A 25518-nucleotide genomic window follows, 5' to 3' on the forward strand; every position below is an offset into this window, starting at 1 on the left:
GCCTTCACCCTCACGGCTCGCCCTCACCCTCACATGCCCTCACGACTCGCCTTTCACCCTCACGGATTTTCCTTGCCCTCGCCCTCGCCCTCACCCTCACACGCCCTCACCCTCACAACTCGCCTTTCGCCCTCACACACCCTCACCCTCACGACTCGACTTCATCCTCACCCTCACACGCCCTCACCCTCACGGATTGACATGGCCCTCACCCTCACACGCCCTCACCCTCACGACTCGCCTTTCGCCCTCACCCTCACATGCCCTCACCCTCACGGATTGACATGGCCCTCACCCTCACACGCCCTCACCCTCACGACTAGCCTTTCGCCCTCACCCTCACGCACCCTCACCCTCACGGATTGACATGGCCCTCACCCTCACACGCCCTCACCCTCACGATTTGCCTTTCGCCCTCACCCTCACGACTCACACGCCCTCACCCTCACGACTCACCAGTCGCCCTCACCCTCACACGCCCTCACCCTCACGACTCACCAGTCGCCCTCACCCTCACACGCCCTCACCCTCACGGCTCGGCTTCGCCCTCACCCTCACACGCCCTCACCCTCCCGACTCACCAGTCGCCCTCACCCTCACACGCCCTCACCCTCACGGCTCGGCTTCGCCCTCACCCTCACACGCCCTCACCCTCACGGGTCGATCTCGCCCTCACCCTCACACACCCTCACCCTCACAAGTCTTCGGAGGGTGAGGGTGAGGTCTGCCCTCATGAGGGTCGCCCTCCGGAGGGTGACCACCTCTGCTCCTGAGGTCCCAGGAGGTTACGAAACTACCCTTAACTTGCAAATGTAAATAAACCTGAAAATTGTGGGCAAGTTACGCAGCATATTCAACAGCGTTTTGGATGTATAGGTGAATTGAAGAGCAAATGTCTGTAGGAAAGTTAACTTATTATTATAGCTATCGAGTCCACACTCGACTAAAGTGCTTTACCAGAGTTCAACGATGCAACGAAGCACCGCTAGTGTAGTGGTATCATGCAAGATTCCCATTCTTGCGACCCGGGTTCGATTCCCGGGCGGTGCACGCCAAATTTTTTTTTCGGCTCAATGTTTTTAGAATTATGTTGTTCACACTTATTACAAATACATTTTGCCCATATTTTACAAGTATTTAACTTAAAATAAAACGATTGAAATACCTACTATTTCATTCATTTTCATCGTTGTCTTAATCACCTGGAACAATTTTCCTGTCTTGTTTTCGGCTTCAAATACTAATAGAAATATGCTTGAAAAGTGTTGTGAACAGTTAATCCTTTGTAGAACACTGAAAATTATTACGTACCACATTAAATCAAGGTACAATATAATTTGGCATATTTTAATGTTTACGATATTAACAATGCAAAGATTCTCTTGGGCTATCAACCAGGTGAGTTGTGGAAAACATTTGGAATCTTTTCTCCAACTCACCTGGTCGATAGCCCGAAAGAATCTTTTCATCATTCGATGCCAGGAAAGCTTCAGGACAATATACTGTATTAATTTTTATTAATCATATTGCAATTAAAAAATTGAATGAAGGTGCTGTGTAACAATGCAAAAAATATATACTAGGACTTATCGTGATGCAGCCTGTTTTCTAACATTGTATTGTGGAACATTATGTAGGATAAAATTGTTGTGTTATCATAGGAATCTTTTTAGGTAAAACTAGAACATATTTCTATAATTTGAACTTGTAAGTTTTCAACTTCAATGTGTTGCAAAGGTTCTCGTAATGTGAAATACTTTAAAACGGCAATCTAAAAGTCTAAAAAATATACGTGATCTCACACTTTGCAGCACGTCTTCTTATCATAATCATTGTGCACAGTCTAGTCATATAAATGCTTTATTTGGAATAAAAAAGAAATCACTCAGTACTATAACCACACCACATATTATTCGATATTCATCTTGAGGACGTGGAACCGAAATCAAGCTTTCACTCATTTCCTAAGTTTTTTTATGAAACCGAAGACCTCTTCTGATGTCCAATGATTGCAGAGAACTTCTGTGCTGAAGAATTTATTTAAGAATTCCAGAGATGCATTATTATTTGAAAATGATCTCATCTTGCTAAAATCGTTCCTTCGCTAAGACATTTAATAGCAGAAACCGATAGAAATGAAAAACTAAATATGCTGACCAAGGCAGTAATTTATTTTATTAAAAACATAAACTAAAACGTAACGTTTCAACCTTCTAGCAAGGTCTTCATCAGACTCTGTATCAAGTACAAAAGTAACAAGATACACAAAAAGGGCATTATCATGGAAACAAGGCTTAATGGTGTTACGATAGAAATGTTACCAAATATATGTTGTCATCTTGAATGAAAATCACCCGTGATCCGCTGTTAATGTATTATCTTGCGGCTCAGACGGGTACATGAACCCGTTTGTGCTATTAATACAGCAGTAGTGGAGTGTAACAGTGATGAGTTATGGAATTTCAAAAAAAATACCTTCGTGTAAAATCTGGTGAAGATAGGAATGATAAAATTAAGCATTTGTATAAATACGTCTTAGATTCCATAAATATTGACAATATCTCTCAAGATTGTGTTCAGAAGATTCGTATGGATGTGTCGCGGTTATGAAGCAAATTACGAGTATTTTTTAAAACTTGAAAAGTGACACCGTATGGTAAATACATTTCTTTAAAATAGTTCCTTTTGGATTGGAGAGAATGAAGTGTTTTTGTTTGATTTTGCATCTATTCCTTTGCACTGTGAAAACCAGAGATGTCCGTTTTGATGAGAAGTAAAAAAGTGTAAAACTGAATTTTCCCGGAAAAATACGTCCAAGGTACTGACATTCAGAGTTCATTTAAAGAAAGAAGGAGAAGGAAAGGCATCGAAACTAGTGAATAAATATTACTTAATGCCTTGAAATACACTAATTTATCTTGTTTTTATTGATTGATTTGTTTTATTTTACTTTGGTTTATTTTTCTGCCACTTTTGTCTAATCGCGAAGATGAGGCTGAGGGATGATAAGATGCTAGCTTTTGACTGAAAATTCACAAGGTAATATTGAACAGCATTAAATTAATTTTGATATAAATATGTAAAGTTCATAAAATAATTCGAGAATTGTTTCCGATAATTACGGGAGTGAGCAACATTCATTATATATTATTAATTATTTTTGGATAATTTTCCCTATAATGAGGTTATTTCACAACGAAAATAACAGGCTCGGGTTAATGTTTTATCTCATTTTAAGCGTATTAGTACCAAAATGATCGCCTATTTATTTTCAACTGTTTTAAAATGAAAGTCCGCTTCCTTGGAGACAAATAGCATTTCATACGAATACAAAGAACGTTAACAGTGCCGGCATTAATATGTTGTATCGGATTGTTTTCAAATTGTGACGATGTAATGCCTTTGTAAAAAGGTGTCATTGTAAGAAAATTGCCACTTTAGTGTCTCCATTACAATACAAGCGGGTAAAGCAACAAAATTTAAACGTTCCCACTTGCCTCGCAGAAGATGAGTAGACGAACATCAAGTGGAGAAAATACAACTGATGGTAAGCGAATACTTTATTGAATTTAATAAATGTTTACATTTATGATACTAGTTTTAGTATGTAAGAAAAACGTCATTTCACACGTCAATAATAAAAACTTAATTTATTACAACCTAATTTGTTCATGAAGTAAGCATTTGCGTAGTACCAAAATTATTGACTACCAGCAATTAAAGGTGTTTGTAATAATATTAATAATAATATTAATAATAATTTCCATACATCTGCGATGGGGAAAAATTAAATAATTTTAAGATTGATTAACTCAAAGAGAGTATGTAATTTAAGATATATCGTTGCAGAATCGGTTCAAAACACCATTGTTAATATTAAAAAATGATAGAATAATATCTAATGTTATCGTATTGTAATCAAGAGACCATGCGTTCGAAAATTTGAAATGCAGGGCAAATATCAATTGTTTGAATTCCACTTTAAATGCGAGTCCAGCCGGTATTAGCCATAAAATGTTCACAAAATGTACTTAAAACTGACCAAGAATACTTTCTCATATGTTTGAACACTTGCTTTTCCTTGCAAAACATCTCTGATGTAGGGAAATCAATTGCTGTTGAAGATAAATTTCTAACCAATAGTATCAAGCTTTTTAGATAATAATCATAAATTAGCACAATAGATATGACTGAAGCAAATGATGGTAAATTATTGTACATTCATATATATTATATAATATGTATTACATATAAATATATATATTATATCCTATAATATAATATAAATAATTTTAAAATTATAAGATCATCTCTTGGCATGGAAATATGATGTATCACAGACATTAATGCCATTGTATTAAAGGCATTACAAGAAGGAGTAAAACAAGTAGTTAATTTTTATAGCTTCGTGTTGTTTTCATTTTCAGTAAATTTCATGCATTCTTCCTTTCACATATGCATGAGAATCATGCACAATAACGCAAAGCATAACCTACATAGTCTACATATATGCACATTCACACCTAGGTGTGTGTTCATTCTTACATAGTCATCAAGTACGCATATATACGTAGGTATTATACTCAAGAAATAATTCAGCGCACATTTTTTCGTCAAGGAAAATGTCACTACGTGCTATTTCATAATCATTAACCACACAATACTAAAAAACAATAAGAAAATTATTATACTTAAGAATTTTCAATGCCTCACATATTATATTCCTCTAATGTAAAGAGTCAAAGTTTGAAAAAATGCATTTTCAGTCAGAAACTATTTAGTTTTACATTACATGAACATGAAAACTTTACTACAAAGGAATTTTTAAAACACGAATCAAATTTTTGGAAAACTGACTTACTTTTATCCTTGAAAAGTAACAAACTTAAAAATCTGGTTCGATATTTTCTTCTACTTAAGATAACGGAATTTCATTAAATCAAATGCAATTAGAAGTACAAAACAATTAAATGTTCTAGCTAAACTTTTATCTTCACAGGCGAAATTCGAAAAGCGTTAATTGAAAACTAACCACTACAGTTTCATAGCTCATTGCTAAAAGCTACATTTGTATCAAGCAAAACGTTTTCTAATATTTTGTATACGTAAGACACGTACACACAAAAATTGGGCTTATTCTTTCATGTTGATAGCTTTTTCTCACAAAAATGTCACGTGCGGTTGAAGAAGGCAACCTAGGCCTACTTGTATATTTTGACCTTTCGAGCTTCCATCCGAGAAAGCCAGTGTTGGTGCTAGTTACTGTTTTTTGTCAGTGATCATTTTGCAATTACTCCTATGATTTGTAACAAATATACGTATGTATGTGGCGAAAGCAGTGAGGTGATCATAAATTTATTATCTTGATTTATTATATATACGTCGCTATCCTTCCACTTTTGACTAATCGCGACAAAAAAGATAAATGGTGAATAATTGAAATGATGGAAGGAACAATAACAAACACTCATGAACTAAAAACAAAACACAAAATTCCACTTCCCGGTCAGGTAGAAGACTGAGCGGAAAATATAGCACTAACTGCTAACTTCTTAGTAGCCAGTGCTAGATTTTACATATCTTTATTACATCTGATGTTTATTATTATTTTTGTAAAAGGGAAGCGTGTTCACAGTTCCATCAACTCACCACTGTGCGCGATACTGTATGAATATTTTAAACTAAGTTGTTTCTTTATTCACTTTCAATAGGATGCAAATATTTTTGAAATGTAAATCACTGGCACGGAATATTCTAATATTAATACACTACACAGAATCCTTCTTCTTCCTTTTATTTAATCGGCGGTAAGAAGCAAGGAGACTACTAAGTTTAATACGTGAACATTTGAATCCCATGTGTCTTCATCATAAGTCTAAACGCACGACCATGAAATTAGGCGGGTGGCAGAAGTTTGCGCTGTTGCCACGTGGGAGCACAACCCCGTGTATTAGGGGGTTTTAAGAGAATGAAAGATCTAGTTGTACAGTTGTCTTTGTAATGTGATACAAACTGACAGTATTTGCTCGAGATGTTAGGAATGACACAAAAGTGCCCCGGAGAGAGATCAGTCAGACGCTCGAACTAGGCAACGCAGCCCGGTTGACGTTGCCACACAGAGCGCAGGAACCAGCGACTTTCGTCCCGCTCTCGCTTTGCTTTTCCCATATGTGGCACCAGCGCAATTCTTCCCAGGCGCCTATTTTCATGGCCGTGCGTTTAGTCAGTATTTCCGTATATGAATCAGACGAGCAGTTGGAGACAGGTTTATCAACTTGGAGAAGAGCATCAAACCTAACCTACTTAAGTAAATATCAGAGTAGGTTAAGCAGTCTTGTAAGTAGGATAGGTTTGGAGCTCTTAGCGTAGAGTGCACAGCTGACATAAAACACCTGACGTTAGAACAGCCAATGTTGATATTCCGTCTCTAAGCTGGTTTCTTCTTTCTCGTTCAGCTCTCTTACATAGTTTTTTATTCTTTCTTCGAATTAATCGTGATGATAAGGATGAATGGTGAGACAAACGTGTCCATGTCTTAACCAAGGTTCGAACCTGGGACCCTGGTTTCAGCCTTTACGTTGACCACTCCGCCACGTAACAAGGCTCTCCAGGTTGCTAAAGATGTCTAGTTGCTCATAGGAACTACCTATTGCACCACAAACATATCTGTCAGTTGTGTTTTCCTAGCACCATATTAATTCACAGTTGCAACGCACAGAAGTACTTCCAGAATTTTCAACCTAGGGAAGGGATGCTGTAAAAGTAAAGGGCTGTGAATCTTAATTTATCACTAGACCTCGGATGTTTTATGTTCCTAAAATAGGCTCTAATCGACTGTGCAGGCAGTAGAGGCGATTGGGTACCAAAACTGGAAAGGGGGAGGGGAAAGGACAGTTTACTTTCTCTTAGTAGACAAGTATAGGCGCCGACTCCATGGGGCTTGGGCGGGCTCGAGCCCCCCAATGTTAATGATGTTGGGTCAGAGCCCCTCAAATAATTTTGCTTAAGAGGATCTAATGTATTATTTTGCTTCTCTTGTAAAGTTTAATCTGAATTGAGCAACATGAACTTAACTTTAAATACACATTTGAAATGTTCTAGACCATCAACTTGGGGGGGGGGGGGGTTATGACCGGAGACAGCAAAGCACATGACTCATTACTATATACTAAGTATATAATTATGAGTATTGTTAACATTTTTACTAAAAAGAGTTTCAAAATAACGAGGTGATATGACAATTATACCAGTGTGTTGTTTAGTGAATTCCGAACAATTTGAGGTCGTAAACACGACTTTCAGGCAATATTGATATGTACGATATTTAGTTATCTTCGAAATCTCTTCCTCTAGTCCAAAGAATAAGGGGAAAATAATTTTAAAGTCTTTGAGTTTATTTAACACTGGCTTGCAGTAAAGTACGCAAGGAAAGCTTATGAAAGATCTGTATTGCGAAAGCGGGAACGGCTATGATCAAATGCATTATTGCTAAAGCACAGCGTGCTATGTGTTTTTTTTTATTATTGCAAAATTAAATTTAAGAAGTAAAATATTGTAGCAAGAACAAAAAAGTAAAACTATTTTCCTGCGATTTGTGTTAGCATTTATGTAAATAATTAAGTAAAACTGTTAAATATTGTAAATATTCGTTATTTTTATGGATACGTCAACACTAAGGTTATTTGCACCTGTCACATGTCCTTTCTTTACAAGTCTGTTGCGGACATTAACCCTCCGTAACCCGCGCGGCGGCACTGAGTGCCGCCCTTTCTAATATTTTGAATTATTCTCCTTATCAGTGCAAGGATGGTCTGGAAAGCACTAGGAAACTTATCTGCACTATTCCCAGGAAAACATAGAGGTGTTCGAACTTTTTTTCTGGTGTTTTTCAGTTGTTGACATGCCTCAAAAGTGACCGGTCCCCCTTAAGCGGCACTCAGTACTGCGCGAGGAACGTTTCCTATCTTAAATCATAACACTCCAGCCATGAATTTGGCGGATATAAGAAAAATGAAACGACGGTACGTTGTTCGGAATGCAAATTAATTGTATGCAGAAACCATTGCAGTACCCATGCGAAATGTCGGAGTTGTCAAAATGTATTGGAAAGTGACAATATTGGTTCCGTTTTATTTGAGTGTGTATATCTCCTTTCATTTATATCTTGTAAAACAAGAAGAAACATATTGAGATTTGAAATTGTAATATTTTGTAAGTATCTTCGAGTTGTATTTTACTCATTTGATTGCTTTTTCAGCGAGTCAGCAAGATTTTGACTGAGAATTTTGGAACAAATTGTTCCTTTCTAAGCCCATATAAGTTGTATGATTTCAATTCGTTTTGAAAAATATGTTGAACGTTTTTGAAAACTACGTTGAAAATTTTGTGAATGATGAGTTCATTTTTTAGTTCCTTTATTATATGACAAAATTTTAATTACGCCTATTTTGGGAATAATATTTTGGTGCATTTGCTTCAAGAGTGTACGTCTGTGTCAATTCCTCTAATGTTTTTAGTTTATATAGTTTTAGTTTAGCTAATAAAAATGTCCGCGCGCGGGACATTTGTGCTACTATGAGGACGCGGATGACGGAGGGTTAAAACACACCCATGCGGTCGCCGGGACTCGTACCCGAGACCTCCAGATCAAAGCGAGTTGAGTTGAACACCCAACACGCTCGGCTACCGAGGGCGGCATAAAACTGTTAGGTTGGCCTCTTAATGTAAATACATAGCCTACATTTCAATAAAAATGTTAATTGTTATCTAAAAAAGCAAATGAGCAGACACAAAAGACATAAAAAGACTTTGAAACATTTTCTAAACGTTTTTCATGTTACATTTCATTTGCATGAGGAATATAATAGCTGCTTAAAAACTGCTATACGAAGACGTAATTTTTATTTTTAAAAAAGGGAGGGAGTGAGTCATTCATTCATTTATTTCAGTGATCAGAGCCCCCCAATAATTTTGACAAGTCGGCGCCCCTGTAGACAAGGCATAGCATTAAGAGTCCATACATAGGGATAAAAATAGGAGGGAACTGCCCAATCTAATCGCCGCCACTTTGTGCAAGTAACAGTGGCGTCAGACATTTTATTTTGTTTAGAGCTTTAAATAACATTATAGACTTAGAGGGATGGAAATCAACAGTAAACATGTTTCAAACACACCATTCATTGAATTGTTTAGTCACCAACCCAAGTAAATAGCACTGAGATATAAAAATCCTGTAAAACTTTAAAAATATATATATATAAACCTAAAAAAATGGTTTAATTTAGGCACATAAACCTAAAATAGGTTCAACAAGCAAAATGGGTAATTTTAGGCACTATGAAACTACGTCAGTTGCTGCATTTTTAAATGAAACTCTGACATAACTTGTTATTTCTTCTTTACCTGCAAAGGAAAACAATAGGTTCAAAACCTAAAATCTGAGGTCTAATTATCACCGAAATAATCATAAACTAGCCCTTGTGACAGGGGCGTAACGAGACTCATGGGGCAGACTACTCAAGTGCTCCCCCCCCCACCTAGTTACTGCTATTATAATAGCTGGATCTACGAATACAAAATATGTGTAATTTTAGCATATGGGGTTTAAGCAAATGTAATTTTCTTTTTTATGATTAAATTATTTATTTTTTATTCGTGTTCAGACGAATAGCATAAAATAACTAATAAAATAGATACTGCAAAATACATTCATTACTCATTACAAATTAAGATTAAATGCTTACATTATATATTAATTTACTATCATTTCCCCAAAAGCATCGGTTACTTTCGTAAACTTGATTTCTTGGCTATGTCATTTTAAGTTGAAAGTGAAGCCAAATCGCATAGACGTTCCCTACTCATAGTACTGCGTATATAGGTTTTTATAATTTTAAATTTAGAAATCGATCTCTGCTTTTGCTACTGTGGAGGAACACTAAGGTACAGTCACCGGCAATAAACATGTGACACGTAGATCCTGAAATACTGGGTTTATTGCAATGCGTTATGTGTGTCGCCTAACTCCACGGCGATAACAGAACTTCCTACTAAAAAGTTGCACTTGAGGTCGCTTGATTGCCGTATAATTGAACAACACATGTAACGTATTACAAGGATGCCAGTATTTCAGGATCTTGGTATCCCATTGTATTGCCGGTGACTACATGAAACAAAGCGTGTACACATCAGGAATAATGGAAGTCAATGAACTATATTGTATCACAAGGATACAAGCTCTTTCACATCACCATGTCCTCTATCTAGGGTTTGAAAAACTTATTATATTTGTGACTGAAGTAAAGGTTTGGAAATGTTTTAGCATTTTTTATCTGTAGATCTTGACCAAAGGAAGGCTGTATCAGTTTATGTATACCTACAACTCCTTTCGTGCCGTTAACAATTGTCCAGTTGTGTGCAAATTGTGTCTTCATCGGGTAAAATATTGATACGTTGAATCAGCTCTCTAGGTTTGCAAGTCTTTGGACAGAGTTCGTCAAAGTACTTTTTTATTACTTTGTCAGAGAATTCGCTTGAATGCATGCACAACTTCTCATCTTCCTGTCCGTCGTGTTGGATTAAGTGTTTTGAGAGTTGGGTTCGGCTTATTTCTTGTTCAAGATTTTAACTCTTGTCATCGCAGAAAACTGTAATAATAATAAAAATATATAAACATTCTGAACTTCCGGTTACCTTCTGAAGTATTAAGAACCAAATTTAAACCATCCGAAACCATCAGCTCTGAACCTCACACGTCATTATATCTGCCTGCAGCGGGCCAGTCTAACAAGAAAAAAAAATCATTACAGTCTTATGGCCCTTCACCTCAAGACCTCCCCGGCTGCCCCTGCCTAGTTACGCCCCTGCCTTGTGATTGTGAATAATTTTAGAGGGTGTGGTGAAAATATTGGAGGGATATATATGGTGTGGATCGGGTGAGTGGAAAAATGAATGTCAACGCATTTAGCAGGAAAAAATATCCTTTCTGCTAACAATATCCCGCAATTGTTCAACTTCAGACATTGTTTATTGCAAGGTCAACAATACGTACTTTCAAGACGCAGCGGTAAAATCCAGAAAATTATATATGCGCATAAAAACTGAAATAATGACTACAATAAAAATACATTTCTTCTAACATGTAAAAGATATTGCAGATTAACTAATTACCATGTCATCACTAATTTAGCACTTGACAAATTGTTAGTATCCGAACACAACCAACTTCAATATTCCGGAATGTATTCATATGCTTTCCTGTATTTTCGCTCTCTTGGAAAGTTTATGCGTTGTTCTTACTTTTGTTTCTTTAAGACGGCGGGTGAGAATCACTGCCGACTGATTCTGAACTCATTTCTACAAATAAGCATAACACATATGAAAAATTAAGAATCGCACGACACAGTAACCGTCTATCTTTTTGGTGTGGAATGCCGAACCACGACCTTTGCAGTGCCGAAAATAAATCAGTTTCCTTGGAGGGGGGACTCTTTTGTTCTGTCCATTGTAGACGTTCATGTTTACATTCGGTGCGGCAAAGCCATCAAAGGTATTGCAGTCTTGAGAATGCCACTTTCTTGACACCAGTATTATTGTGATTGTTGTTGCTGTTATTATTGTAAGAACTTCATTGTTGACGTGTTTTGAAGTTGGCGACAATTTCTGTGGAATGCAATTGCAACGTTTTAGAATTTCAATTTTTAACTTTCATATAACAGTTCAATGTAGGGTATTTTTTTTAGAGTGATAGAACTTTGAATTGAAATAAAACACACAAAAAAATAAGTTTGAGGCCAATTGTGTTTTTATTTGAAAGATAACTTTCTGACATTTACATTTTGAAAATAATTTCCGGCATATGTCCACCACGACTAGCTGTGATGAACCGGATTCGATCAGTCCAATTTGAACCACTTTTTCAACTAATTGGGGACGTATGTCGTTAATAACACGAGTTATGTTGGCTTCCAAATCGTCAATTGTTGCTGGTTTATCAGCATAAACCAGAGACTTTAGATATCCCAAGGAAAATAATCCAGTGACGTTAGGTCACATGATCTTCGGAGGCCAATTCACCGACAGCACCGATATTTCCGAAGTGCTCTATACGTTTGACGAACAGAACATTGATTTTGGAAATATATTTCCACAATTTGTAAACGTTGTTGCGGCGTCAGTCTTTCCATGATCATTTGACAATGCTCACTGATATGAAATGACAAAACAACATGTCATCAAAACAAAACAAATGACAGCTATCCCTATCGAAAGTTCTATCACCGTTAAAAAAACACCCTTTAGGTTAGACATTGTACACATTTTTACTCATTTATTTAAAATTTCTCAAGGACCGTTCATTTAGCGTACGGACCAATGTTTCGACCGCATGTCCGTACATGGCATGAAATTACCGTACGGTTGGCAACGGTTGGGAGTCCCCGGTTGTTATAAGGTATTTTCTACTCTTACGGCGGGCGCTCTATATACTGGCAAAGGAAGTGGGGAGCGGGGAATACTCAGCAGACCAACCAGACAACAGCGGTGGCACCGAGAGTTACGACGTCGCGGAGAGGAACTACTACGTACACCTCGTTCTACAGGCTGCTGCATTTCTTATCGTGCTGAATTGGTTGCTTCCCAGCTCCCCACTTCCCTTGCCAGCATGAGGGCCGACCGCCGTAAGACTGGAAAAGAACCATAGAAGGGTGCGATGGAATACAATCAGTGACGTACAAAAACCGGTCTTTAAGTTCTTGAAAAAATTGCTTAATTTCTGTTTTGGAAGCTTGTTTTAATAGTTTGCACAATATATAATCAGCAATTACAAATATGTTAAAGCTAAATGTACAGAAATATACGAAAAAAAAATAGTTTAGCGCATGAAGAATACGCCAACGATCAGCTTATCACTTATGTTCCTGATAGGCCAAAAGTAGCACAAAAGCGAAGTAAATGAAACCAAATCAATCAAGGGTATGTATACAGGGTGTCCGAAAAGTCCCATACTACAGGAAAAATGGTAAACTATGTTTTGTTCTTTCGTTGCTGGGGAGATCGGCTGGATACCATTTTTCCGGAACACTCGATTGGTCGCAGAAGACCTGTTGAATTGCCCCCACCCTCGCCAGATTTAAATTCGTTGGACTGAAATCTAAGGGTATCTGAAATCCAGGGTGTACAGTTCGAAGATTAGTGATCTGGTCCAACTCCCCACCAGAACGCCGAGAATTCAGTGGTGAACATTGTGAAAACAGAAGAGATTTGCTGTCTTCACTATTTAAAGTCCATTTTGTGCATAGACAGACTAATTGCAACGGGGTCAATTTGGGGTCCGAACAACTGAAATGTGTCCCCACGGGATACTACCATAGGCGCCGACTCCATGGGGCTTGGGGGGCTCGAGCCCCCCCAATGTTAACGACGTGGGGGCAGAGCCCCCCAAATAATTTTGAATAAGAGGATCCAATGTATTATTTTGCTTCTCTTGTAAAGTTTACTCTGAATTCGGCCACATGAACGTAACTTTAAATACACATTTGAAATGTTCTAGACCATCAACTTTGGGGGGGCTGAGACCGCTAAATCATCAACTTTTGGGGGGGCTATGACCAGATACAGCAAAACACATGACTTATTACTATATACTAAGTATATAATTGTGAGTATTTTAACATTTTTACTAAAAGAGTGTCAAAAGAAGATGTGCATGAACTAGGAGAGTGGATGGGACGTTCGGGCTACAAATGGCTCTTACATGACATTCAGAACGAGATCATTGATATATAAGGGAGATCTGTCTTGCGCTTCATGGTAGCAGATATTAAAAGTCGGGAATATTTTGCTATTATGGCAAAACGTGTGACATATCCATCCGTGAACAATTGACATTCTGATTCGAACTGTAAATAAAAAGTTTAATATTTTTGAGGAATCCATGGCCCTCTGGAAACACTGAGGCCAAAACTTAAAAAAGGGAGGGAGGGAGTCATTCATTAATTTATTTCAGTGATCAGAGCCCCCCCAATAATGTTGACAAGTCGGCGCTTCTGGATACTACCCTATTGTTGAAGGAAGTCAAAACATGAATTCGTGAACCCACAGGCCCCTTATGTATCAGGGATAGTATTAAAATCTGTATGAATTAGTGAGCGCATTAGAATTCAGTGACGAAGCCAAATGAGGGGCGCAGGTTCAGTGCCGGATCTGCAAACCTTGCCCCCCCCCGCAAAATATTACCAAAGGCCCCCTCTACCTACGTACCTTCACACACACACACATACACACTCCTATATATAGGTATATTACACATACATATATCTTAATGTCATGTTGACGAAATCACATACAAGGACCTACAGGGTGATTCAAAAGTCCCTTAACACCCACTATGAAAAGTAAAGGAATTAGGTTAGGTAAAGTTCGTCATGATAGAAACAGGTTAGGCTAGAGGAAACCACATTGGTGTGTTCCAAGCAGAAGTCCGCCATATTGGTGGCCACTATATTGAATTGAATTCAAAAAATTTAAATGGGAAGGGGGTCATGTGATATGTATGATATATATGACACTGTTTTCTCACACCTGAAAAATGATACATTTGTTACAATCATGCAGTCGTAACTTTTTCCTGATTTAAGATAGGTGGAAGAAACCTTCACCACTGCATTTCTCATGGAATTGTAGCCTGATTTGATTCTAGTCTGACTGCCAACGGGGGAACCGGGGTGGGTGATTTAAGGTCTGATTTTTTCCGACTTTGTCCGTGCATCGAAAATATGTGGAGCCCTACCTCCACATACCCTAAATGTGCATTCATGGCTGTATGCACACGGAACTTTAACTTTACATTTACCTGTGTATATTGCATTCGTTTCTGTACCCCTAATTAACTACGTTTACCTTTTACATACGCGAACCCTCTACTAAAGTGCGCATCAAATCTCCTGTATATGGCCTTGAACGGCTGAACAGCACCAGCGAATCACAGACGTGCGGCGTTGCCGTGCTCTCCTTGACAAGGCGTTTCGCTCAACCACGCTGTCTCTTTACTGTGTGAGATTTCGACATGGCACCGCTGCAGTGCACTGCTATTGGCTATCGCCATATGCAGGAGATTTGACGCGCACTTTATGTCAATGGCTGAGCCCCCCCCTAAAATTTTTACTTGTTTCCGGGCCCTCCGCACTGCGGGGTTTTACGGCTTGTAGATTGGCACTGTGCGGGTCCCAACGTTGACCATTCCACCACCCTTGCCACCCCCAGCAAATAAAGAAGAAGTAAATGCTCCTTTCACACAAAATGCACTTTTGCTATATTAACCATAGCATTCCCATGCCCTTATCTACAAGTACAACGCAGTTTCCCAAGGGAAGGGGTGTGGACAGCTCCATCAATCCCTACATCTTTTTGTATAATGTTCTTAAATATTAAACAAAGATCCCTTTATAATACTGCTTTTGTGACTTACAAGTTCACATTAATATTTTGCTTCATTGCTAGATTATTTAACCATAATGTCCATTTATGTAAACAATTGATTGACTTGATGTTTTAAGTCCACTCTATGCACAGTAAGGGTAATCGAGACTGGACCTACAGTTCAAAGTGGGATCCGAACCACTATGTGCCTCCACCGGGTATCGAATGCGTAACCCCTACTACTGCGCCATCGGTGAGGCCCCATTTATGTAAACAAGTGTATTTTAGTAAAAAAAAATACTTTCTTTTAAATTTCACATAGATTATGAACATAGACATTGGAAGAAATGAAAAATTGATACTACTTTATTAAACTTTAATATCCCCTATAGTAATGTTCCCTTGGCATGTAACTCTAATTGTGTCAACTTCGTAGATACATACAATTTGCCTATCAGGAAACGTACCACTAATTGTCCCAAAGAATAGGCTCCTAAAGCCCACAAAAAATACGATATATATTATAACATTTTTATATCATTTTTCGGAATTTTTCTCATGAAAATATGAAAAGCATCATTAAGAACAATTACAAATTTTGCCACGAATTGAGTGTCAACAAAAGTCAGCTTTATAGCCAAAAACATTATATGTGGGCTCTAGGATTTGGGATTTCTAGTTAAATATGATTGTCCCCCCCAAAAATATTCATGCCCTTCTCTGCACCCCCGCATTTTTTTTCTGGCTTGTAGGTAGTATCTTCCTTTTGCACAATCAAAATGTTACTGTTCAAAAATTGAGTTGGTTTGTTTTAAGTCAACTTTATGCACAGTAAGGGTAATCGGGACTGGACCTACAGTTTAAAGTGGGATCCAAGCCACTATGTGCCTCCACCAGGTATCGAATCTGGGACCCCCTTGATTATAAGGTGACGACGCTTCCACTGCGCCATCGGGGAGGCATACTGTTCAAAAATATGTGAATGTTTACTGAAATGGATATTCCATTTAATATTAAAAAAATGGACATTTAAACCCTTTACACGAGTCATAACACCGTGTCTCGACTATACCTGGCAAGTGTGTTCTTTCATAGTGAAACAATAAGATGAAATGTAAACATTTTTTAGCTTAGACTCGTTGTATAGGAAATATGTCCCCCACCCTCTTCGTGAAGGAGGGAAGAAGAGAAAAAAATGACCGAGGTTACCAACAATGCAATGGCTACCAAAACAAGCGCGTGCTGAAGCTGATCCGCCTGGTAAAGACAATTGAACGTTGAGTTTAAACCATTGACTCGTTCGACTCGAAATAAGACGGGTGCTGAGATTTTGGAAGTATATGTCGTCAGTTCTGTGCGTGTGTTCGTGTGATGGCGTGGTTAACAAGCATTCCGTTCGAGAATTTCTATGTTCCATCGAATATAAGATTTAGAAGACGTGGATCCAAGATGGTAGCGGGTAAGTAAAAGGAGTGCAAATAACGCAGTTATTTGTCATCATAAATGGTAACAATTGTCACTGAGTGATTTCTATCAACATTTTTAAATAAAATGCGTGAATGATATATTTCTGTCTCGTGTGAGTGCATGTGCGTGTCTCTATGATTGTGTGCAAACCAGTTGTCTTGAACTCGAATCGCGATTAAGATTGTTTTAGGGTTACTCTTCTCGGATAGGATAATCAGGACTGGACTTTAAAGTTTTAAGTAGGATCTGAATGTGCTTCCGTCGGGAATCTAACAATTGACCCTACATTACATTGCTGATACACTTTTGGGAGACTCGAAATTTATTATAATAATTGTTATTGTTCATTTTTGTTTTCTTGTTTATTCCTGCCTGGCGAAACTAACAATTAACTTAACATAAGACTTCAGTACACCTGGTTTTGGGCCTGCTCGGTAAAAAATCCCCTTGTTGCACAAAGAAAAATTTACGAATAGAACTAGAAACAAATAATCCTTGAAAGTAGTGGGTTACACTTTAAAAAGAAAGGTTTGTCACCCCAATCTTGAAATAAGTCTCTGACCCGCTCATCTTTAATAATTTTTACAAAAATATTATTGGGCTGTCAATACGTATTTGAGTGCTGTGTTAAGTCCACTTTATGCACAGATAGCCTAATTGGAACTGGACCTACAGTTTAGAGTGGAATCCGAACCAGTATATATCTCCGCCGGTTCGAACCCGCGGCCCCTTTATTACAAGGCGACGACGTTACCACCGCCATCGGGGGGGGGGGGGTAGCTATCATTGTAGGCATATACAAAGATGGATCAGAAAGTAAGGTGAATTTTCGATTTATTGAAAAACGTGCATAGAAAAAAAATATGAAACTGTAGTATGTTTGACACATGGTATCACACTAAAATTTGACATAGGAACCACTGCGGTCCAAACATTTATTCCAACGTGTCACCAAATCATCCATGCCCATTTCAAAGAAATGTTTCTCCAGGTTCCCTAACCAGGTAACCGTAGCCTGTTGTGCCTCTTCCAGTGTATCGAAACGCCGCCCACGGAGGTGTTTCTTTAGGAGGCCAAACAAATGGTAGTCGGAAGGAGGTAAATTCGGGCAATACGGAGGATGGTCCAGAATTTCCCAGTTGAAACCCATGATGTGTGTACGGGTCCGTTGGGCTGAATGTGGTCGTGCGTTATCGTGCAATAACAACACCCTCTTTCGTAGTGCCCCCTTTTCGTTTCTGACGTATGGCTGCTTTCAACCTGTCCATGGTTTGGCAGTATGTGTCCGCATTAATGGTCGTACCCTTTTCCAGAAATTCAACATGAATAACACCTTGGCGGTCCCAAAATACAGTAGCCAGTGTTTTCTTGGCAGATGTTTCCATGTCATACTCTGGCGTTTTGATTCAGGTGTCCATAGAGATATTGGAGTTTCATCGCCCGTTATGATGCGATGAAGGAATGAATTTCACCGCGCACATCCTCCTTGGAGTAATGTTCAAGTCGTTGCACCATCTTTGAATTGCTCTAGGTACCAGACGGTTTGACGTAGAAGGCTGTAATTGCCGTTTGACTTGCATCACCTTGGTATCTGACACATACAAAAAAATTAATTAGCTACACAAAATACTCTAGGTTTTACAGACAAATTCAGCTTATTTTGATACACCTTTTTATATTACCTTACCGCATAGAGTATTCGGTGTTAACTTTGGATCTTCTGAGACTTTTTATTTATTTTCATATGAAACGCTGGACTCCCCTTGGCCCTTGCAAACAAAATCGTTCTGCCATCGCTACTGCTACGATTCATTTCTCTCGGTTTCATTTTTGCATGATGGCTTAAAAATTTTGTAAAGAGATTTCAGCAAAATTTGGTGCCGGTATCTGTCACGTGTCACTAATTTGATTAAAGTATTAGTAGCCCGTGTGCAGGTATCTTTAGTCAGAAAGAAGTGGGAGCGAAAATTTGTGGACACATATTTAGGAAATTTTCACGCACAGGTTTACCGTCATTTTACTGTATCTTGCTGATGGTTTGATTATTGTAGAACAAAGTGACACTCTTGTATCTTAAATTAAAATATGTAACCGCTCTGGTCGGGAAGTTGTAGGATAAGGGGCACCAGAAGTGACATGTTTATTTTTTTGTATTAGTTATCTTTTTTCGCTTTTCTACCTTTTGGTAACATAACCCTGAATTTTTTGAACGGAAAGGGAGGGGGTCAGCTAATGCAAACAAAGGCGTATTTAGGGGGGTCCATGAAATTCCGAAACCACCCGAAAGACTATCTGTTCAAAATTTTGTTTATGAACAAAATACTTGTTTACTGAAGTTGATTTATTTTACCAGAACTTTCATAAAGATAAGGATAAGATTGTGATATGTCGTGTGTTGACAGTACCTCCGAAAATGTGTGCCTGCCGTTACATTAATTATAGGAATTCCGCATGGCCCCTCCTTTGTGACAATCAGTATTTGTAGGCGTGCTAAGGGGTGATCTCAGTGCATTCTGGAAACTGCATTAGTGAAGACTCACGAAGCTTTGGTGCCAGGTTACGTACTTTGCCTGGAACCACACCTCAGAGAATAATCATTTGTTGTGCCATTTTACACATCAAATGATTATTCAACTCAACAACCGCCATTTAAAACAAGGCATTAATAAATAAATAAAACAAAGTTATATTGGACTTATGCCCAGCATACATTATAAGTACATAAGATACATTTTTAATATACATTTTACACAGAAAGTTTAAAAACGCTCTTAAATACAATTTTATATATAAGAACGAAGGAGAAAAGTAAATGAATATATTTTTTTGTATATAAACACAAAAGAAGGAGGGTTTATATTAACTACATTAACTCATTCAGTATCAAATTATTATTCTTAATTTTGTTCTCTTTGCCCTTTGCAAAAGGGCTCACCTCTGTTACAATCGGGTTATTTTAATTGCCTGCTGAGAACTAGGTATTTGTGCAGTGGCGCAACCACAGGGGGTGCATGGCCCCCCCAACCTTGGACCGAAATGAGTTTTAGGGGGGGGGCAAACATTGACGGCCAAGTATACCTGCAGGGGGCAATTACCGCCCACAACTTCAAATTTTAAATTTTATGCAAATAAAAATACTTTTCATAAAATTTTCTTGCTCGCTTCGCTCGCAGTGCCTCTTTTTCTTAGTCTTACAAGTTCATAACCGCAGCTAGGGGGCGGCGGAAGACGGCCCTGGCGCCGTATGATATAAATGAAAATAAATTGTAAGATTGATTAATGTGTGGTTTTAAGTCTACTTTACGCACAGAAAAGCTAATCGGGACTGGACCTACAGTTTAAATTCGAATTCGATCAACTGTGCCATGTGCCTCCGCCGGGTAGCGACCCGGGATCCCTTGAACACAAGGTGACGATGTTACCACTACACTATCGGGGAGGCACAACACTTGTAAAAGAGAGAATGCATTGGCGTCGCGTGAAATAATTTGCGCCCTATTAAATCAATATTGATTTCAGTCTGCAAAAAATTTGGACCCCAAGATTTTCTTGCTCGCTTCGCTCACAATTTATCATTCTTCTCTGTAATGTAAATTACCAGACAGAGAAATAAGACTTGTCTTAATTGATTTTGTTTTAAGTACATGAACAATTGTTTTGAGGAGAGGGAGCGTGCACATTTGAGAGACAATTTATGTATTGATTGATTGATTTGCTTTATTTTACTTCGCATTTGGTACCACTTTTGGCTAATTTACGAAGATGGGGATGAGTGATGATGTGATGAAATTGATGAATTGACACTCACAAACATCCATACCCAGGCCAGGATTCGAACCCGGGATCCCTGGCGTCGTAGCGCGATGTGCTAACCACTCTGCCATGGGGCCGGCTGACAATTTATGTAATTTTTGCTGTTGGTTTATTGTGAGATGGATGAATTAGTTGTGTAATGTATTTTAGTGGCCACGTCCCTCCATGTTGCATATATGTGAAACATATCGTGCATGAAAGTTATACATGTTAATGTAAAAAAGAATTATAGTTGGAATGGATTTATCAAGCATTTTCTGCTTTTCAAGGAACGTATTGAAAAAATAATTCAAGTAGTTTGTTCGAACACAAATGCTTTAGCACCAACTTCTACCCCTCTTTGCATAATTTACAAGGGTAATATAATCTTTGATACTGCTACTACTACTACTAATTATAATAATAATAATAATGTTGGTCCCAGGTTCGAATCCCAGCTTGGACATGGATGTTTGCGAGTGTTCATTCATCAATTTCACCATATCTGCACTCATCTCCATCCTCGCAAATTAGCCAAAAGTGGCACAATAAGCAAAGTAAAATTAAGCAAATTAATTATAACAATAACAAGAACAATAATAATGTTATAATAATACCATTATTATTATTAAAATAACAATAATGATTATTATTCAAATTATTATTATTATGATTATTATTATTATTGGTACGTTTCTCCTGGTACTGCCCCCCCCCCAGACAAAAATTCGTGGTTGCGCCTCTGATCGTGTGAAGGGTACAAATTGCTGAAGCATCCACACTACATTTTTAAGAAGTAGTATGTAATAAGAACTCAATAAGTTATTTATTTGCATTTTCGAATATGTAGCTTGATGCTTATATTTTTAAAATGTCTCATGTTTACTTTCATTGTTCCCACGTTGGCAACACGGGCATCGGAAAGGAATGGGAAGGGTATCCGTCCCTCAAATAATACAGAAGCGTGTGTTATGCTTTTTACATATAAAATTGAATTTGAATATGCTTGCGACGACTATACCATTACGGCATCGAGAAGGCCCTTTTACATATTAAAGTTTGGATGATTTGATACTGGTATATTATGCAATATGTCCACAATAATTGAGAAGTAAATAACGCTTGCGACTGGTAACATGTGATAAAATAATTCCAACACGAAAGGACCGTGTGCAAATGAAGAAACATTTTGGTTTGGGGGGATGTCTACTTATTGGCGTATTTGTGATTCCATTTCAGGGGGCAGGCTTTTTGGGTATGCAAATTTGTATATGTTACCAGTCAGTAATCTAAACTATTGTCTTGCGGTTGTAAGTACCTTAGAACAGCGGTTCAAGCCCAAGCATTAAATCTTATGATAACATTTACACGTTCTTTAGAAATACCTAGTGGGGCATTCCACGAAAAGTGGTCCTACTCCATGAAAATTAAGAAATGAATTAATCTGGATTTTTTTTTTAATTGCATGAAGGTTTAGATGTTTGTGAATGCATATAATTGACACGTTTCACCAATAAAAGCTACTAGCATCTGGAGCTTATATGGTTCACAGACAATTGAAGTCAAAATTTGCTACATTTTTAAAGCGTCACACACGTAATGCACTTTTGTGAATGCTTATCATGTATTCAGCCTATGCCATCAAACTCGTTTTCTTCATTTGTTAGCAGACACCACAAAGTACTTCACGATTCCATGAAATCAGTTCATTGTGAATATTTTAATACAATCTCATGTCTAGATGTCTAGAACCTTACATTTTGTGTGTGAAATGTCACACACGTAACGATGGAATGCCCAGAGTATGTTTACATTCTAAGAAAGCCCAAGGTCTCACACAAGAAGAGCTATTGAAGTAGTAACACTGTAAAACTTGACGAAATTTCTATTGCTCGTTCAACTCAATGACAGTGTACGACGAGAAATGCGATCTATCTCTAACGAATAAAGCTGACGAATCAATCAGTCCTTTATTTTCGACCTAAAGCTGACGAAATCAACTCTACTTGTCATGGCAGCCGGTTTTTGTAGTTTATTTAACAGTGGACATAGCAAAGCCGGTAGTCTGAAAGCTTTTTGTAAAACCTTCACCCGACGACAATGCCAACAAGTAAACGATGGCACCGGCCCCCGGCTACGACGCCAGCGGTCCCTCGTCCGAATTCCGGCCTGGGCATGAATGTTTGTGAGTGACCATTCATCACATCACTCATCCTCATCTTCGCAAATTAGCTAAAAGTGGCACAAAAAACGAAGTAAAATAAAGCAATTCAATAAATCAAAAAACAATGGCCTATTTAAAAATATAACTTGAGATGCAATTGATTTTTGTGTTACATATCCCGAATGATTGTTACGAGCCACAGTTAAGAAATCGTATGCTACGTATTTGCTTTCAGTCCAGCAGGGACAGAAAAATATTTTTTTTTTGTAGAGGATAAAATGTTTTGTAGGGGGAAATTCCCGATATCCCCCCCGTTAATTCGCACACTGCGGATAGATTCTCTTAGTTATTCCGACCAGTGATGTACCCGGAATTTTTTTTCTTAGGGTACTGCGAAGGTTCTTATAGAAAGTTTGGTCAAGTTTTTCAAAAGAAGATAAATTTAAGCACAAGAATTTTTTTATAAATTGGAGTACCGACAATTTGTTATTATTCTTAATCATAAACAAGAACTTAATCTGTTACAACTGTAATATCATTTCTGTGATCATATTAAATAGCTTAATGAAACGAAAAACTTACATTAAATAATGAATACATTTAATTATTTCACGAATTTCATGTAAATTTTTCTAGTTTTTGTTTTGGTTCGTGTGAATTTTAATTCAAATTTCGGAAATTCTCAGATAATAAGTGTTACACACTTATCGGTAATCGGTTTTTCAACTTGCTGTTTGAGGAACTGCAATGAAGTTTCCTTCATTACCATTCCAATGCCATCAGTTCAGGGTTCGAATCCTGAATCCATACATTTTCTTGCGCGTGTGTGTGTGTGTGTGCGAGCGCTCACGAGTGTCCCTTCATGAAGTACATATAGCCATTATTTATCTTCAGGGTCAAGATCATTCTAAAGCAAGAAAAGTGGCGTAAAATATGAAAAGTCTTAACACTGATCCATGCAATGCATTTATGAATCCGATCTCAAAAATATTATCGTACAGACTTACCCTATAAAAAATCTAGTGTATCGAAATGTTCGATATGAAATATAATTTCTAATTACTGGACGTATTTCCCATTATTCACAATTTTTATCTAATTCATTGCAGCACAAGATATATCAGCTTACAAACTATAAACAATATATATCCGCATTATCATACTGCATGTCAACAAACGATAATCTGCAAAAAAAAGGGTGATTGTTGATGTTATCATATCACGTACCTAATTTATGTTGAAACTAATATCTTTCTCACTACGTTAACAAGCATAAATGTTATTATTGAATATTAGCTCTGGCTATTAGTTGCACTCCCGGGTCAGATGATCTTTCAAAGTGTGGATTCGGACAATATGAGCAAAATTTAGCAAAGCATCAGTTCATGTTACTCACGATTAGGCCATTTGAGAGCGGAATTACAGTTTGAAGTGGAACTGAACACTGAAATATGCCTCACGTTTATGATATGTGACCTAGGTGACCCACTGATTACAAGGCCTTGATTAGTCTATAATTGCATACTTTCTTGGCAACTGGCCTGAAACTTATTGAGGAAGAAAAAAGTCGGTCATTGCTAACAGCAGCCTCTCTACGAACGTTTTTTTAGTCGGGGGTGATGGGGAAGTTCGTGTGCAATATTGGCAATATTGAAATACAAATTAGCAATTCATGGTAGCGAAGTTCTCTGTGGTCCCCCAGTAGTACATTATATGGGGTTATTAGTCCAAAAATCATCCAGAATACTATAATGTTAACTTACTAACTCCCTAGCTTTCTTAAACCCGAAGGTTTATGGCTGCAGCAACACAGGCCTACAATCTGACCCTATCCTGGGCAAGATCAATTCAATCTTTTCCATCCTTACCGATTTCCTTTAGGTCCATCTCAACGTTATCCCTCCATGTTCGTCTTGGCCTTCCTACAGGTCTCTTACCATCAGGTTTCCCAACAAGGATCCTGTAAACTCTTCTTTCCTCTCCCATTGTCAATTTTCTTGTATTTGTAGCAGAATTTTGGCGATTTTTTAAATGATAATTGCAAAATATCAGCTGCCATGTTTATTTACAGATTAATGATAATGACACTACAGTTCGACATAATTAGTATTTTGTATATTAGTCTACACAATTTTTTTTAAATTTTTGCCCATAAAAATATTGAATTTTAAATCAAGAGAAATTTAAGTGTGTTTGAAGTTTACATATTACGTTTCTTTTCGTATGAGCTTCATCACATCAGTACATATATTTCATTCATTTTTCTTTCTAATGTACTTTCAACAAAAGTGATTCTTTTTTTGCCACTTTTGCCCCTGCACTATACCTTATCTGCAAAGGGAAAGTAAACTGCCCTTGCCCCCCTTTATTTTTGACACCTTGTCCCCCCAGTTTTGGAACCCAGTCGCCGCCACTGTATATGGTTGTGGTTCAGTTGTCCTCCCCTCAATTGCTCAATTTTGTTTTAGTTAAGGGAGCTTATCCCCGTATTGCGTGAGGGGCAAAAGTAGCTTGTGTGCTGACCTGCCCACACTACAGAAATCAACCAATCATTAAAATTGCAAATTGCTATTTTTTAATACCTACTTACTTCCCACCCACCCTGTAGTTTTGCATGGGGGTTCACCTGAACCCCCGTTGGCAGTTTACCTACAAACAGAACCCAAGACATGTCGATT

General features: G+C 37.9%; 1 protein-coding gene and 1 non-coding gene across 2 annotated transcripts in view; both read left to right on the forward strand.

Annotated features, from left to right (window-relative positions):
• Nucleotides 1-979: 979 nt before the first annotated feature.
• On the forward strand, nucleotides 980-1050 carry TRNAG-CCC (transfer RNA glycine (anticodon CCC)). Its single transcript has one exon. It is a non-coding gene; the product is annotated as a tRNA-Gly (tRNA).
• A 2272-nt stretch (nucleotides 1051-3322) lies between these two features.
• LOC146002024 (uncharacterized) overlaps nucleotides 3323-25518 on the forward strand; it is a 132731-nt gene continuing 110535 nt past the window's right edge. The window contains exon 1 of the mRNA XM_083139732.1: nucleotides 3323-3547. Within this exon, the coding sequence (XP_082995858.1) occupies nucleotides 3508-3547 (40 nt within the window). The 5' untranslated portion in view covers nucleotides 3323-3507. The remainder of the gene's footprint in view (nucleotides 3548-25518) is intronic.

The sequence above is a fragment of the Lepisma saccharinum genome, chromosome 18 (genome assembly GCF_977018435.1).
Source record: "Lepisma saccharinum chromosome 18, izLepSacc3.1, whole genome shotgun sequence".
NCBI lineage: Eukaryota > Metazoa > Arthropoda > Insecta > Zygentoma > Lepismatidae > Lepisma > Lepisma saccharinum.